This window comes from Myotis davidii, unplaced genomic scaffold (assembly GCF_000327345.1).
Source record: "Myotis davidii unplaced genomic scaffold, ASM32734v1 scaffold71, whole genome shotgun sequence".
Taxonomy (NCBI): Eukaryota; Metazoa; Chordata; class Mammalia; order Chiroptera; family Vespertilionidae; genus Myotis; species Myotis davidii.
The window spans coordinates 4077888-4092924 of NW_006283588.1; the positions used below are offsets into that span (position 1 = coordinate 4077888).

At 34.6% G+C, this 15037-nt stretch overlaps 1 protein-coding gene across 5 annotated transcripts in view; it reads left to right on the top strand.

Annotated features, from left to right (window-relative positions):
- PCM1 (pericentriolar material 1) overlaps positions 1–15037 on the top strand; it is an 87804-nt gene that overhangs the window by 22428 nt on the left and 50339 nt on the right. For 3 of the 5 annotated variants that reach the window (XM_006753787.2, XM_015565306.1, XM_015565311.1), the window contains exons 1-10: positions 7–159; positions 315–404; positions 2935–3044; positions 5079–5295; positions 7133–7319; positions 8216–8389; positions 8804–8961; positions 9077–9312; positions 13400–13554; positions 13683–13812. In XM_006753787.2, the coding sequence (XP_006753850.1) occupies positions 54–159; positions 315–404; positions 2935–3044; positions 5079–5295; positions 7133–7319; positions 8216–8389; positions 8804–8961; positions 9077–9312; positions 13400–13554; positions 13683–13812 (1563 nt within the window). In that variant the 5' untranslated portion in view covers positions 7–53. Of the gene's footprint in view, positions 160–314; positions 405–2934; positions 3045–5078; positions 5296–7132; positions 7320–8215; positions 8390–8803; positions 8962–9076; positions 9313–13399; positions 13555–13682; positions 13813–15037 lie in introns of all 5 variants that reach the window. The other 2 variants (XM_006753789.2, XM_015565315.1) reach the window with 2 other exon arrangements.

Here is a 15037-nt window from a genome sequence, read left to right on the forward strand (position 1 = left end):
AACCTATGGAAGATATAGAAAATTTGAAGAAACAACATGATTTATTAAAAAGGATGTTACAGCAGCAGGAGCAACTGCGAGCTCTGCAGGGAAGACAAGCTGCTCTTCTTGCTCTGCAACATAAAGCAGAGCAAGCTATTGCTGTGATGGATGACTCTGGTATGCCACAGTCTTAGAATGTTGTTTTACAAGCAAGGCATGATAGTACTGCAAGGTGGATGCTGGTTATTAGATAGTCAGATCTTGATCATTGACAAGTTTAGAAACCTAAATATAAGGCTTACCTTGTCCTGTGCTTTTCTCTGGTTATGCAGAAAAGATTGCAGGGACAAATCCTGGCCATCCTACTGTACCGGGCAGACAGCCATCTTGCTCTCCTTTTCATCAGAGAGTACCCTTACGAGGTAAAAGGGACAGGCCGTAGTTCTGTTTTTGTACCTCAGACTGATAGTGCTGTTAATGCTTTTATTTCCACCGTTTGTACTTCATTTAGGTAGGATTACTGTATTTTACTTGCCTCCCAAGGAAGGGTTAAGACCTTAAGTAAGATGGTGATTAGATTAGATTTGTAGAGCTTTTTTAGCTTCTGAGGTTACTAGTAGTTCTGTTATTTCAATTAGGTAACCAATTGTGTACAGCAGTTCATTTGGGCTATGTTTTTATCCTATACAGTCTTCCTGAGACTCAGAAATATTCTTTTTTCCCTAATACTCATATATCACTTAGGGAATAATGAAAATAATGAAATTTTATTGCATTGTTTAGTATTGAGTTTAATTTGTCTCATCACCTTCAAACCTAAGTGTTTAATCTTCATTAAGTTGGAAACAAATTGTTACTTTTTAAAACTCAGGTAATATTTTCTAGTAGTCTGTCATCCCATTCTAATAACTTATCACCCTGTGGGCTCTCCATTTTAGGTCCTCACTGAAGTTAACCTTGTTACTTGATTTATCCTGCTACTCACACCCATCCCACTGGCTCAGCCCTCTGATATGCATAATTTAATTTTTCCCTTTTCATAAGGAACTTTATAACTTGCAAGTAACTTACTCTTTTATAATAATTATATAGTCGTATAGTTATACATATAGTAATAATTATAAGATTTTTTAAAAATCCTCACCAAGTCTATGGTTATTGATTTTTAGAGAGAAAGGAAAGGAGAGAGAGACAGACAGACAGACAGACAGACACAGGCAGAAACATTGATCAGTTGCCTCCCATAATCACCCCCACCAGCTATGGAGTCCTCAGCCTAGGTATGTGCCCTGACCAGGAATTGAACCCGCAACCTTTTTGTGCACAGGGTAATGCTCCAATCAACTGAGCTTCCTGGCCAGGGCAATAATTACAAGATTTTTATTCCCACTTTCCCTTTTAAAATTCAAAGTATCATTAGCTTTTATATTTAGGAAAAACATATTTTACTAACGATCAATACTAGTTTGGTTAATAATATACTTTTAAACATTTTTCAGATTTGGAGTGTTAGATTTCAGAGACTTTCCTGTAATAGTTATATTATTTAAAATAGTTAAGTTTACATCATCTCATTTGATTATCACAAAATTGTAGGTTAGTCTCAGGAGCTTTTCTTGTTTTCTCACTTTATAAAGAAGGACCTCGAACACAGAGTTTGTGATTTCCATAAGCTTATATGAAATTTTAGTAGCATCAGATCTCTTGAGTTTTAGGTCAGTGGTCTTCTGTTTATGAACTTTTATTTTTAAGTAAGCAGATAATCTGTTTTTTTAAAAACAGAAAAATGTGTACTGTCATGAGGCAGGGACCAGGAATAGAATGAATAAGAATTTTAATTTATTTGATATACTGTTTCAAAAAGAACTTTAGGTTAATAATTTTAAGGCAGATTTACTCTTGTATTTATGAAATTTTGCAGAGAAATACTGATGGAAAGCCACAGTTGTTATATTTAATTTTCTGGTATGTAATTGTCCTGGGAAATAGTGCTCCTTTCATCATTTAACTAGAAAGCTGTGTGTTAGTTATCTAGACTGTAATTCCTTCCTTTTCAAAACATAGTTTGGACTAGATATGTGGGATTCTCTCTAGCCCTGAAATTCAAACTTCTCAATAGAAAAAGCTAGTATTTTCCTTTTAAACAGAAACAGTTTATAGCCAGTGTCTCATTTAGAGCTAGGATAAGCATGGGGTGGCTGGATAATAGAGCACCAACTGTTATCAAAATTGTCATCAGAATACTGCCTTAGGAAGGAAGATAAAAACTACGGTTTTTTAGTATGTCTGGTAGCACAAGCAATTACTTCAATAAATTATCTGTTCTATTGCAGGGGTCAGCAAACGATGGCCAACTCAATTTGGCCCACTGTCTGCAATAAAGTTTCATGGAATATAGCCATGCCCATTTGTTTATGTATTTTCTGTGGTTACTTTTGCCCTATAATGGCAGGGTTGAGTAGTTGAAACAAAAATTGTATTTCTATAGAGCTTAACATATTTAATACTATCTGTATTTTGAATAAAGTTTGCTAGCCCCTGAACTAGAGCGTCATTTGTTAGTGGAGATGGGAATTGAGACCTATCAGAATCAGCTGTTCTTTTTTAGACAAGTACTTTCCCTAACACAGCCTCGACCCAGTCTGCTAGACCTGTCCCCATCCTCCATTCAGTCACTGTTCTTAATTAGGATGTAAAAGTATTCCTCCTCAAATGTTGGGACAGAAAAAGATGAACCACTATCTTAGAGTTTTGTCATTTTCCCTTTATTTTCAGATTAGATGGAAATGATAAAATGATTGGTTGACAGATAAATCAGGGTTAACTAGTTTCAAATTATGTTAGTGGACTTTTTTTTAAGTCCTGTTTCCCCAAAATTTATTTTTAGTTTCTCATAAATTAAGGTGGTGTATTTATTTGCTTTAATTAATAGTTCTTAATTTTTCTTTCCAGTTGTAACAGAAACTACAGGAAGTCTATCTGGAGTTAGTATCACATCTGAACTAAATGAAGAATTGAATGATTTAATTCAGCATTTTCATAATCAGCTTCGTGATTCTCAGGTAACAATTTTTTCACGATAGTTGAGTTTAAAGTCACATTAATTAAAACAGTGGAGTTCAAGCCTTATTGAGCATAAGTGTTATCTGATATGATTGTTAAAATAATGTAGATTTCTATTCAGTAGGATTCTTCACACCTTTACAATTATGATTCATACATTTAGCGTGGGTTTTTTCCATGTGTGCTAGTGCTTGTAGTCTAGGGACTATATTTTGAGAAACAATAAATTAAAGAAAAATCTATTTTGAATGAAGTGATTAGTGAAATTTTCCCTTTGTGTGCTACTGAATAACACGTTCTTTTTGCCTCTCAAAGATAAATGGTCACAATCTTTAAACTTGTTTCCTGTGAATCTGTGTCCTTGTAATAATTTCTAACAATTTTAAGAAAGTTCTTAAGTTTAATTTTGGAGTTAATAAGTTCATAATTTATTGACTTTTAAAAATAATTATGTAAATGCAAACTTTTCAGTCTGTGGGCCTTGAGTAAGAAAGGTGAATTAATACCTCTTCAGTGGAATTGAGTATGATTGAAGATGCACAATCACCTGTCTGCTGAATAACTAAAAATAAAAGAATATGGCCCGAACACTTTGGGGAGTTATTTAGCAATATCTAATACATACTTTCCAGGAATCCTGCAATGTCCCACTTAAGAAATTCTATGTTCACAAGGAGCCATGTTATGTATAAGAATGTTTATGCAGCATTGTTAATAGCATAAAAATAAAAAGCAACCTAAATGTTCATCCATGAACAGGAAAATGGACTAATAAGTTTATATGAGTACATACATAGGTATTACATACTAAAAGCATGTTAATATCTTTGGAGAGAGTAATGGGGTTGGGTATTTTTATGTATAGAGTTTTAGCTGTATTTATGAGGTTATAGTTCTCTTTACAAAAGAAATTGATGCAAATGTGGCAAAATGGTAAAATTTGACTGAGCTCAATGGCATTTATTCAATACTAGAGGTCCAGTGCACAAAAATTCATGCACTTGGCGGGGGAGGAGGGTGGGTGGGAGGAGGAGTGTCCCTCAGCCCGGCCTGCACCCTCTCTCAGTCTGGGACTCCTTGGGGGATGTCCACCTGCCGGTTTAGGTCTGCTCCCTGGGGCCCAGCAGCCCAGGAGCACTCGGGGGATGTCCGACTGATGGCTTAGGCCCGCTCCTCGGGGATGGGCCTAAGCCATCAATCAGACATCCTTAGCGCTGCCAAAGAGGAGGGAGAGGCTCCCGCCACCCCCGCTGAGCTTGCAGCCATTAGCCTGGCTTGTGGCTGACTGTAGCTCCCCATGTGGGAGCGCACTGACCACCAGGGGGAAGCTTCTACATTGAATGTCTGACCCCTGGTGGTCAGTGCGTATCATAGCCATCGGCCGTTCCGCTGTTAGGGTCAGTTTGCATATTACCTTTTTATTATATAGGATATGATTCCCTAAGTCTTAATGGATTTTTGAAAGGTTTCATAATTTATTTTAAATAGAGGAACATAGGAAAGAAGTGGTAGGAAAGACTGTGATAGGTTTAAGAAATTAAAAGTTTATGGTGGTGGTAAGAGAGGGATTGATAAGGCTTATTTTGTATAAAGTGTGGCACTGTGTAGTCATTGTGTGTCTATAAAACTATATGTTATATTGACACAAAAGGAAGCACTATGCAATTTAGGAATAAGAAAGGCATATACTTACCCACCATACAACCTAGGCAAATATATATCTCTCAGGAAGAATATTTATTTTTTATATATTTTTATTGATTTAAGAGAGGGAGAGAGAGATAGGATCATTAATGATGAGAGAGAATCATTGATCAGCTACCTCCTGCATGCTTTCTACTGGGGATCAAGCCTGCAACCTGGACATATGCCCTTGACCAGAATCAAACCCAGACCCTTCAATTCGCAGGCTGGTGCTCTATCCACTGAGCCAAACCAGCTAGGGTACTCTTGAAGAATTTTCATGCCTTTTAAAAATGAGAATGCAACCTTTAATTACCTTAGTCTTTATTTTTCTTCTCTTTTTTTATAAGCCTCTACCTGTTCCAGATAATAGGAGACAGGCAGAAAGTCTTTCATTAACTCGGGAGGTTTCCCAGAGCAGGAATCCAGCAGTTTCAGAACATTTACCTGATGAGAAAGTTCAACTTTTTAGCAAAATGAGAGTGTTACAGGAGAAGAAACAAAAAATGGACAAACTGCTTGGAGAACTTCATACACTTCGAGATCAACATCTCAACAATTCATCATGTAAGTAAATCTGGCGTAGTGGTATTAGGTAGAAAACACATAAGTATAATGGCAGCATATAAGTAGTTCCTTAGTAAATAATTTGGTGAGTGAATGAACACATAGTTCCTCAAGAAAATTACAGTTTTTTTGTGGGGAGATGAACTTGCATGTGAAAAGTTTTTAAGTAATAAGGCAGTATGATTAAAGCCAAATAGATGTCAGATCTGTTCTATAATTCAGAAGAGGGAAAGGATAAAGTTAGGCCTTGAAAATTGGAAGAATTTAAGGGAAAAGTAGAAGGTAATTAGGTGCTTAGACATAGTAATACTGCAATTTTAACATATTCAAAATTTTCCCTTAAAAACTAATCCAAATTAATACTTGGTTTAAAAACACGAAAGTATTTATACCAAAAAAAGTGAGATATAAAAAATTTTTATATAGTACATATAGTTCAATGCAGAAATCCCAAAACATCCTTTTAAAAAATATGTAACTAGTCATGTGGGAACAGGAAAGGCAGTAATCATCCTAGTTATACTATAGAAACTGTCTTTTCTGCTTTGCAGATGTTTTACTTGCCTCTGTCTAAGATATAGTTGCTAATTTTTCATTTGCTATCCTCATCTTCACAAGCCTGGTTCCTGCCTTTTGCCCAAACAGTAGTAGGAGCTCTAGCATTAGAAATGGAGTCAATAGAGTCAGGCTCAGTTGGTCATTATTCTTTAGCATTCCAGCTGTTCTCTTACTAAAGAAAAAACAGGGATTGAAATATTTCTGGAGTCCCTGTTTCTTCTCTTTGCCAAGTTCAAAAGAATCTTAGTATTTCTACCCTGAAACATACTCCTTTTCCCTGACCTCTGTTAGTCTGCTAGAGTATAAACTAATCCCAACACTTATCCTTCCTAAACAGATTAACACAACTAAGAAAACCTTAACATTTGAAAGTTGTATTTAAGGCCTTGTGATCAGTGTTATTCACATGGGAAAGTAGCATACTGCTTACTGATGATGCCAAAAAGTCATTTTCTCCCCACTGGAAAACTACAAAGCAGCAGCAAAGGTAGAGAAGCCCAGGAATAGAGCGAAGAGACTACTGGAAAGCAGCTATAGCAGTTGATAATGTAGGCAACACGTAGTCATGATGTTGCTGTGAGAAAGAGACAAATGCCAATGGTTTTAAAGTGGTGGAAGACAGAGAAATACAGAAATTCATCATCTTCATTTACTGCCCTGAACGCATAAGATAACCTTTGTCTGATCTGTGTGAACAGAAAAATAATTAAAATGTAATGGTTAAAGGACTACAGAGGATGAGCTATCATTAATTTGAATGTTTTATTGCCAAGTAGTATTTCATAGTATGGATATACCACAGTCACTTTAACAATTTTGCTTTATTTTTTGGAATAAGAAAATTTTGTCTTGGAGACCGGATGTAATTTCCTCTGAGCTGTGGATTTGGTAGTCTCTTAAGGGCATACTATGCTAGGGCTGCTTTATAAAGATTTGTGGATGATGTACTGTACATCATACACAGTGGCCTTGATGAACTTAACCCAGAAACAAGTTTATCAGGGGCTTTAACAAGGAATACTGTTCTTTTTAAAGGTAGAATATCATAGTTCTTGTCAATTTCCATCTTGTCTTTCGCTCTTCTTTCTGTTTTAACTATATTTGGTTGACCATCATGTTTATAAGTGGTCTGGATGTTAATATTATTAAGTTTCTAAAATTTATGCAGAACTTAAGATGTTAATGACTTCTACTTTTTATTTTTCTACATCCAAACAAACTACAAATAAATGTTTGGTGCCATATTTGTTTTTGGTAACTGTTTTTTGTATGTGTGTAGTTGTGCCTTCTTCAGCCTCTCCACAAAGGAGTGTGGACCAAAGAAGTACAACTTCAGCTCCCTCTGCTCCTGTTGTCAATGGAGAATCCAATAGCCTCCCGTCATCAGTTCCTTACCCTGCTGCTTCTCTGGTTTCTCAGAATGAGAGTGAAAATGAAGGCCATCTAAATCCAACTGAAAAACTCCAGTAAAACACTTTTACAGATATTGTTAAATAGATTAGAATTGGATAATGGGGATAAGTTATGGGTTTATTTAATATGATAAACATTTTTAAGTGATATGGTAGTACAAGTGTGCCTGAGTGTTATATGAGCAATCTTTAGGCTTTCCAAGAGGTATGTGACATTGTAATACAGATCATTTCTATGAGCAAATGTATTCCAGTTTTCAAATAAAGAGTTAGAAACAGCTGAACTACAGTTAAAATAATCAAGTGGTTTAGAAGCTGGCTTTATAATCAAACAACTCTGTATGTGTGTCTTTCAAGGCTCTATGACTGTGGACAAATAAACTTACTCTCATTTAACCTCTGTTTCTTCATCTGCGAAATAGGGATAATAATATACTTGTTCACAGAGGTGTTTTAAGGATTAAAAAGCATTGGCATGCCTCCTGGCACTTAATAAAAACTTAAGCTGGTCATTTTTTGGTAAACATATGACATACTTTATAGATTTATATGTTATAGGAACCATCTGCAAATGCTCAATAATGCTTGCATACCTGATTTGCCTGAGAGCTAGTATTCAAATGGAATGTTTTGTACTTCTCATTTTGGATACATATCAAGAAATCTAGGAATATTTCTGACATTGAGTTTTAAGCTGTTATCATCCATACCTGCTTAAAATGAACACTTGGAACTCTTTAATATGCTTTTGTCCCTAACACAGCATGAAAAAAATAAAGGGATGAGATTTTGAGTAGACTATACTTGAAATTAAATTATTTATAGGCATAGCCCCTAGATATTTGACTAGACTTAAGTTTTGTTTGTGTTGGCTGCTATTACATGAAAATAATGCATGCTTTACTTTACTAAAATAGTTATTAATATTATATATATGTGTTGTTTATCAGGAAGTTAAATGAAGTTCGGAAGAGATTGAATGAACTAAGAGAATTAGTTCATTATTATGAACAAACATCAGATATGATGACTGATGCTGTAAATGAAAACACCAAAGATGAAGAAACTGAAGAGTCAGAATATGATTCTGAGCATGAAAATTCTGAGCCTGTTACTAACATTCGGTAAGAACTTTTATTTGACTTTTCTCCTGTAAGTCTGCTGTTTTGGTCAGTGTAATCTTAATTGCCTTGTGTAAAAAATAGGGAAGAGTTGAGTATAGTAGTTTAGTAAATTTGCTATTTGTTAGATCAAATGTAAGGAAATTACAAGAAGTATCTAAATTAGCATTTTTCTACCTCTTTAATTTTAGGTATAATTTTCATTTTTCAAATGTTTTAAGTTTTTAAATTGCAGAAGTTAATGAAAAGCAAGAACCAATTATTCATAGTATGAATTTAAATGTGGAAAAGCCAATGATGTTCATAGTTTGGAAGTACTTTATCAGCAGTTCTAAACCTTGGTTGTTGTTGTTGTTATTATTATTATTATTATTATTTTTACCTTCAATAACTAAGCTGTCTTCTTTTTTTTTTTAGAAATCCCCAAGTAGCTGCCACCTGGAATGAAGTAAACAGTAATTCCAATGCACAGTGTGTTTCTAATAATAGAGATGGCAGATCAGTTCGTTCTAATTGTGAAATTAACAACAGATCTGCTGCCAACATAAGGGCTTTAAACATGCCTCCTTCTTTAGGTATGATGGACTCTATTCACAGAAATCATTGCCATATTGTTCTTGGGAAGTAGATTTTTCTTTCATTAGTACTCAAGTTTATGAAATTACGGATTTCAATGATACCTGTTTTCAGCAGATTGTCGATATAATAGAGAAGGAGAACAGGGGATTCCTGTTGCACAAGGTGAAGATGATGATGAGGAGGAAGAAGCAGAAGATGAGGGTGCTAGTGGAGCTTCATTGTCTAGTCACAGGAGCAGTGTGGCTGATGAGGCTCCAGAGGATGCTGAATTTGAACAGAAGATCAATAGACTTATGGCTGCAAAACAGAAACTTAGGCAGTTGCAAGATCTTGTTGCTATGGTACAGGCAAGTACTGCTTGGTTTTTTAAAAACTACTTGTCATATAGTACAGTCTTATAATATAAAATTTATATATTTTGACAGTTACATGGCATAATTATACTATTACATATTTATGTATTAAGTTCTTGCTATATGCCAGCTTTAGATGTTTGGCACTTAAATTTAATTTTTAACTACTGTTGACATACAATATTATATTAGTTTCAACTGTACAGAATAATGATTAGACATATTTTATGAAGTGATCAGCTCAGTAAGTGTAGTACCCATTTAATATTATATGTAATTATTATAATATTATTGACTATATTTCCTATGCTGTATTTTACTTATATTCTTGTGACTACTTTTGTAAATGCCAGTCTGCACTTACTTAATGCTTTTCACCCATGGCCTCAACCTCCCCCCGCATCGGTGACTATCAGTTCTCTGTATCTTTGAGTTCATTTCTGTTTTGTTTGTTCTTTTATTTTGTTTTTTAGAGTCTACATTTAAGTATTATTTACAGTTTGCTTTTTTCCCCACTTCACAATGTCTTGGAGAACTTTTCATATTAGCATATATAGTCATATATAATTACAGATAAATAATTGTGAAATATTATATAGAAAAAGTAATTATAAAATATAAATCATACTGCATATGTATGTGTGTGTTTGTGGTATATATTAAATACACCTCTTATTAGCTGCAACAGAGTTTTCTGTAGTATTAACAGACCTTAATTTAGTTCATCTGACTCCTACTGATGTATACTTTTGTTTTTAGTTTTTTACTACTTGGAATATTCCCAGTGAATATTCTTGCCCAGCTCTCTTTGTGCATTCCAAGAATATGTATTTTTTATTCATTTGTGAGAGAGATTGATTGAGATAAGTTGCCTCCCATATGCTCCTGACTGGAATCAAACCCCTTCAACCTTTTCAGTGTATAGGATGACATTCCAACTAACTGAGCCGCTTGCTGCATTTGTGTTTTTCAAGAGTATATAAGAAGTGGAATTGCTATGTTAGATTTTATGCACATATCAATTTTAATGGATACTGCTTAACTGCTTTCCAAAGTGGCTCTATTAATTGATATCTAAGCAATGGTGTATGAGTCCTTTTTCTCACACCCTTGATTACATTTTTTTTATATTGATACACTATAGCTTGCTTAACCATTATTGGAATTGGTTTTTGGCTTTTTCCAAGTTTTCCCTAATATAAGAAAGGCTTATGTGTAAACACATGTACACAAACACATGTAAGTGTATATATACACATGTAAATATTTTTGCTTATGCTAATTATATGTGTTGGGTACATAAACTGATAACATTGGTTACCTATGGAGAATGGAGTCAGTTGGGGACAGAGATGGAAAAAAGAATTTCTTAAATGTCTTTTTTAGTTTTTGAACTTTGATTATATGACAATATTACCATTAGAAAAAATTAAAACAGTTTCTAAAGTAAATAACAATAATAGGTTGTGCTTTCTTACAATCATTGTACTTGTTAATTACTTTCTCTTTTTTATAAGACCTCTTTCTTCAGATGTATTACCCAAAGTGGGAATAAGAGAGCAGAAATGATAACTTGGTGGCTTTTAGATGAATCAGGCTTATATTGAATGGAGATCTTTTGCTTTAGGGAGTTCCTAGGACCTAAAGTATATATGAGAAATGAGAAAACTGCAACCCAGAGGGAAGAAGGGGTCTCCTTCTGAAAGAGAGCAATTGAAAAAAATGATTGGTCCTGGCAGTGTGGCTCAGCTGGTTGAATGTGCATTGGAAGGTTGCTGGTTCGATTCCAGTTAGGGCACATACCCAGGTTGTGGTCCATATGGGAGGCAACTAATGAATATCAATGTTTCTCTTTCACATCTATGTTTCTCTCTCCCTCTCCCTTCCACTTTCTCTAAAAAAAATCAATTGAAAATATCCTAATAAAAGCCTAATATACTAAGTGTCCAGTCGGCCATTCAACCACCAGTCAAAGCATAATATGCTAATGATATGCTAAGGCCACTCAACTGCATTCTATGACGTGCACTGACCACCAGGGAGCAGACTCTCCAACCAGTAGTTAGCTTGCTGCTGGGATCTGGCCAATCAGGACTGAATGAGACGGGCTGAACACGCCCTGGAGCCCTCCTGCGGTCCCTCCCCAGCTGGCCAACTGTCCCATGTTCCTTCCCTCCCACCCCCCAGCCGAGTGCACAAATTCCATGCACCAGGCCTCTAAAATATATAAATATATATGAAAAAATGATTGCTAAATTACACTTATTTTATCTAAGGTACTCTTCATGTTCTTAAATCTTTACTTGTATTGTCTTTCCCAAGAAACTCAGGAGATGGTCTGAACAGTTACATAGTTGTAAGCATCTAAAGGTATTATTATTATTCTTGATTAGATTAGCTTGGACAACTTACATGGCCCTTATGAAACCTTATGTGTCCTAGAGTCTCCAGATGGCCATCTTTTTTGGTTCCTTAATTTGATGAATGTGTGTCAACACAATACTTCTTTGTTTTAGTGTTTGAGGCATATCATTTAAGTTCAGGCACTTTCATACTACCATCTGAAACATCACGCAGTTGTTTTGTATCTTTTCTCATACTTTAATTTTTCCACTTTTTATTATCACAAAATGTCTCATGATCTAGTTTGTTTATTCCTGAGTCCCAACCCAGTTACTCTCTAATCTTCTCCATAATAGTAATTAGGTTTATTTTTAGATAGCAAAGACCAGAATAACACCATCCATAAACTTAAAATTGATTCAGTGCTTTTATAACTAAGTTATCTCTAACTTTTTAAGGTTTTATTAGAATGATATTTGCAAAGGTTAAAGTTTTAGTTGAGGGCTTCCGAGAAAGCATGAGTAAATATAAAATATATAGAGTTAAAAAATTTTTAATATACTTTTAATGATTTCAGAGAGGAAGGGAGAGATAGAAAGATATAGAATCATCAGTGTGCCCTTACCTGGAATTGAACCATGACTTCCTAGTTCATAGGTCAATGCTAACCACTGAGCCACACTCACTGGGCTAGGATTAAATATTTTTTTTTTTTAGGATTAAATATTTTTAAGAAAAATGCAGTAGTTCACCCCAAACCTTTTTTTTTTTAAAGAAATTCATCATTGTTTACTACATATATCTCCTTTTTTCCCCATTGACTTCTCCCTGGCCACCCACTTCCCACTCCCCCACCCCTTTTTTTTTTTTGAGGGCCTTCCGGTAAAAAAAATAGAAGACCTGCTAGACAAATTCAAAAAGAGCTGTGAGCAATACCCCCCAAATCTTTTAATAAGTACATTGATTTCAATAAAATATGGATCTGTTAGGAAGATAGTAACTTCAGTTGTATTGCCAGGAGTGATTACTAATTTAAAATGGTATATTCTCATTAGTTTTTGTATTGCAAGCCATTGACACTTGTTTGGCAGACCAAAGCTGTGAGGAAAGGGAAAATTTCATGTAAGCAAGTGACAATGGACATTGATTATTTGATATTGTTAATGTAAAAGTTAAATCTTAAGAAAAATTAATATTCAGGAGTTTGCAGTTCCAGTAGTATATTTTTTATCTTCATATTCTTTGATAGCTCAGTATTTGGTCAAAATAACAAAAGGCAACTTAATATTTGTCATTACTGGATAATAGGCAGCGCAGATATTTCATGTACTATTTTTAGTTTCAGTACTCCATTTCTTTCTTTTTTTTTAATATATCTTATTGATTTTTTACAGAGAGGAAGGGAGAGAGATAGTTAGAAACATCAATGAGAGAGAAACATCGATCAGCTGCCTCCTGCACATCCCCCACTGGGGATGTGCTCGCAACCCAGGTACATGCCCTTGACCGGAATCGAACCCGGGACCCCTCAGTCCGCAAGCCAACGCTCTATCCACTGAGCCAAACCGGTTTCGGCAAGTACTCCATTTCTTGCCATGGTAGAGAATGAACTTCAGTATTCTCTACTGCTTTCTCTACTTCTCTAATTTTTCTTATATGACTTTGATTGACTAGTGGTATTTACTAAGGTATGAATTAGATTTGTCGAGATTATTTTAATATAATGACGTGTTTTTAGGATGATGATGCAGCAGATCAAGGAGTTATCTCTGCCAGTGCTTCACATTTGGATGATTTCTACCCAGCAGAAGAAGGCACCAAACAAAATGCGAATAACAATAGAGGAAATGCCAATAAAACACAGAAAGATGCAGGAGTAAATGAAAAGGCAAGGTATGTTAAGCCTTCATTTAGTAAAAATTCAATGCCTGTTATAGAGAAAGTACTCGGCTGGGTATACGGTAATGCTTAATGTTATCAGGTTTACTGGAGTCCAAAATATAATGTCAATTTAATTACAGAGAGAAATTTTATGAGGCCAAACTACAGCAGCAACAGAGAGAGCTTAAACAGTTGCAGGAAGAAAGAAAGAAACTGATTAAGATTCAAGAGAAAATTCAAGCATTGCAAAAGGCATGTCCTGACCTACAGGTAATTAGGAATTTTCTCTCTTTCTATTTGAAAAAGATGTCTAAAACCCAATGTCAATTGAAAGTACTCTTTGTAGTACTGATATGATAGATTTATTTCTGTTAATTTTATGATTAATGAAATGGTTGAACTAATGAACTTTTTTAGGGATACGCATCTATACTGAAAGATACCACTAAGGAATTGACAGATTATTTTCATTCTTTCACTTACTGGGTTAGCTAGCTAGAGTATCAAAACATGAATGTAACTATTAAAATATTCTGGTTTCACATTTCTAGTTTCACTGAACTTCAAAGAGATCGATCACCTTTTACATTTAGCTAGTGAAAAACAAAATCAGGATGAAGTAAAATGCCAAAGACTCGGAAAGAAAGGAAGAAAATGAACCATACTCACATGTACTATGACTATGTACCAGAAAATCTAGCATATATATATATATATGGTCAGGGCAATATATTTTGTAAATGAGTTAAATAAAACCCAAAGAGTAGTTTTTCTACAAACCTTCAATAAAGAATTAAAAAATAGAGTAAAATATTCTGATTTTAGCTTTGCAGTTCAGGGACTACAATTTCCATCTTTAATGGCCTAAAATTATATAATAAAGCTCTTAAGCCATCATGTGTTATCTAAGGAAATTAAAATGTTTTGTTTTTAGTTTGAATATTAACTATATATACCTTTGCTTATTAATGGTATCCCATGCTTAGGTCTTTGATATTGAACAGAAAATGAACAATCTTTGATCATGTCAGGTAATAGGGGTAGGGTTAATATGGGAAGGAAATACCAATTCTTTCTGAGATTTTTTTTTCTCCCTAAAATTTATTGGTTAAGTTTATTCTTCAGTCAGGTTTTATTTTTAAAGGAAGGGAAACACATCAAATGATAATTCTAATGTAACTATTTTCTAGACTGTTACCTTTTCCACTTTAATCCTTTTGTCCTTATCCCCAATCTAAACAATGCCCAGAGGAATACATAGCTGAGTTGCGTTGAGTATATGAAATTTTCCACAGTAATGTTTTATCTCTCTTATCTCTCTTGTTTCTGAAGGTTGGTTACTACTCATCAGCTTTAGTCTGTGCTTTTATCTTTTATTATGTCAGATTTTCTTTGACTCATGATAGCAGTTGAGGTCTGATAACAAATATGTCACTAGAACCCTAGAGGAGTAATAAAATAACTGTTTTTATGAAATTAACATAATTGCTGTAAT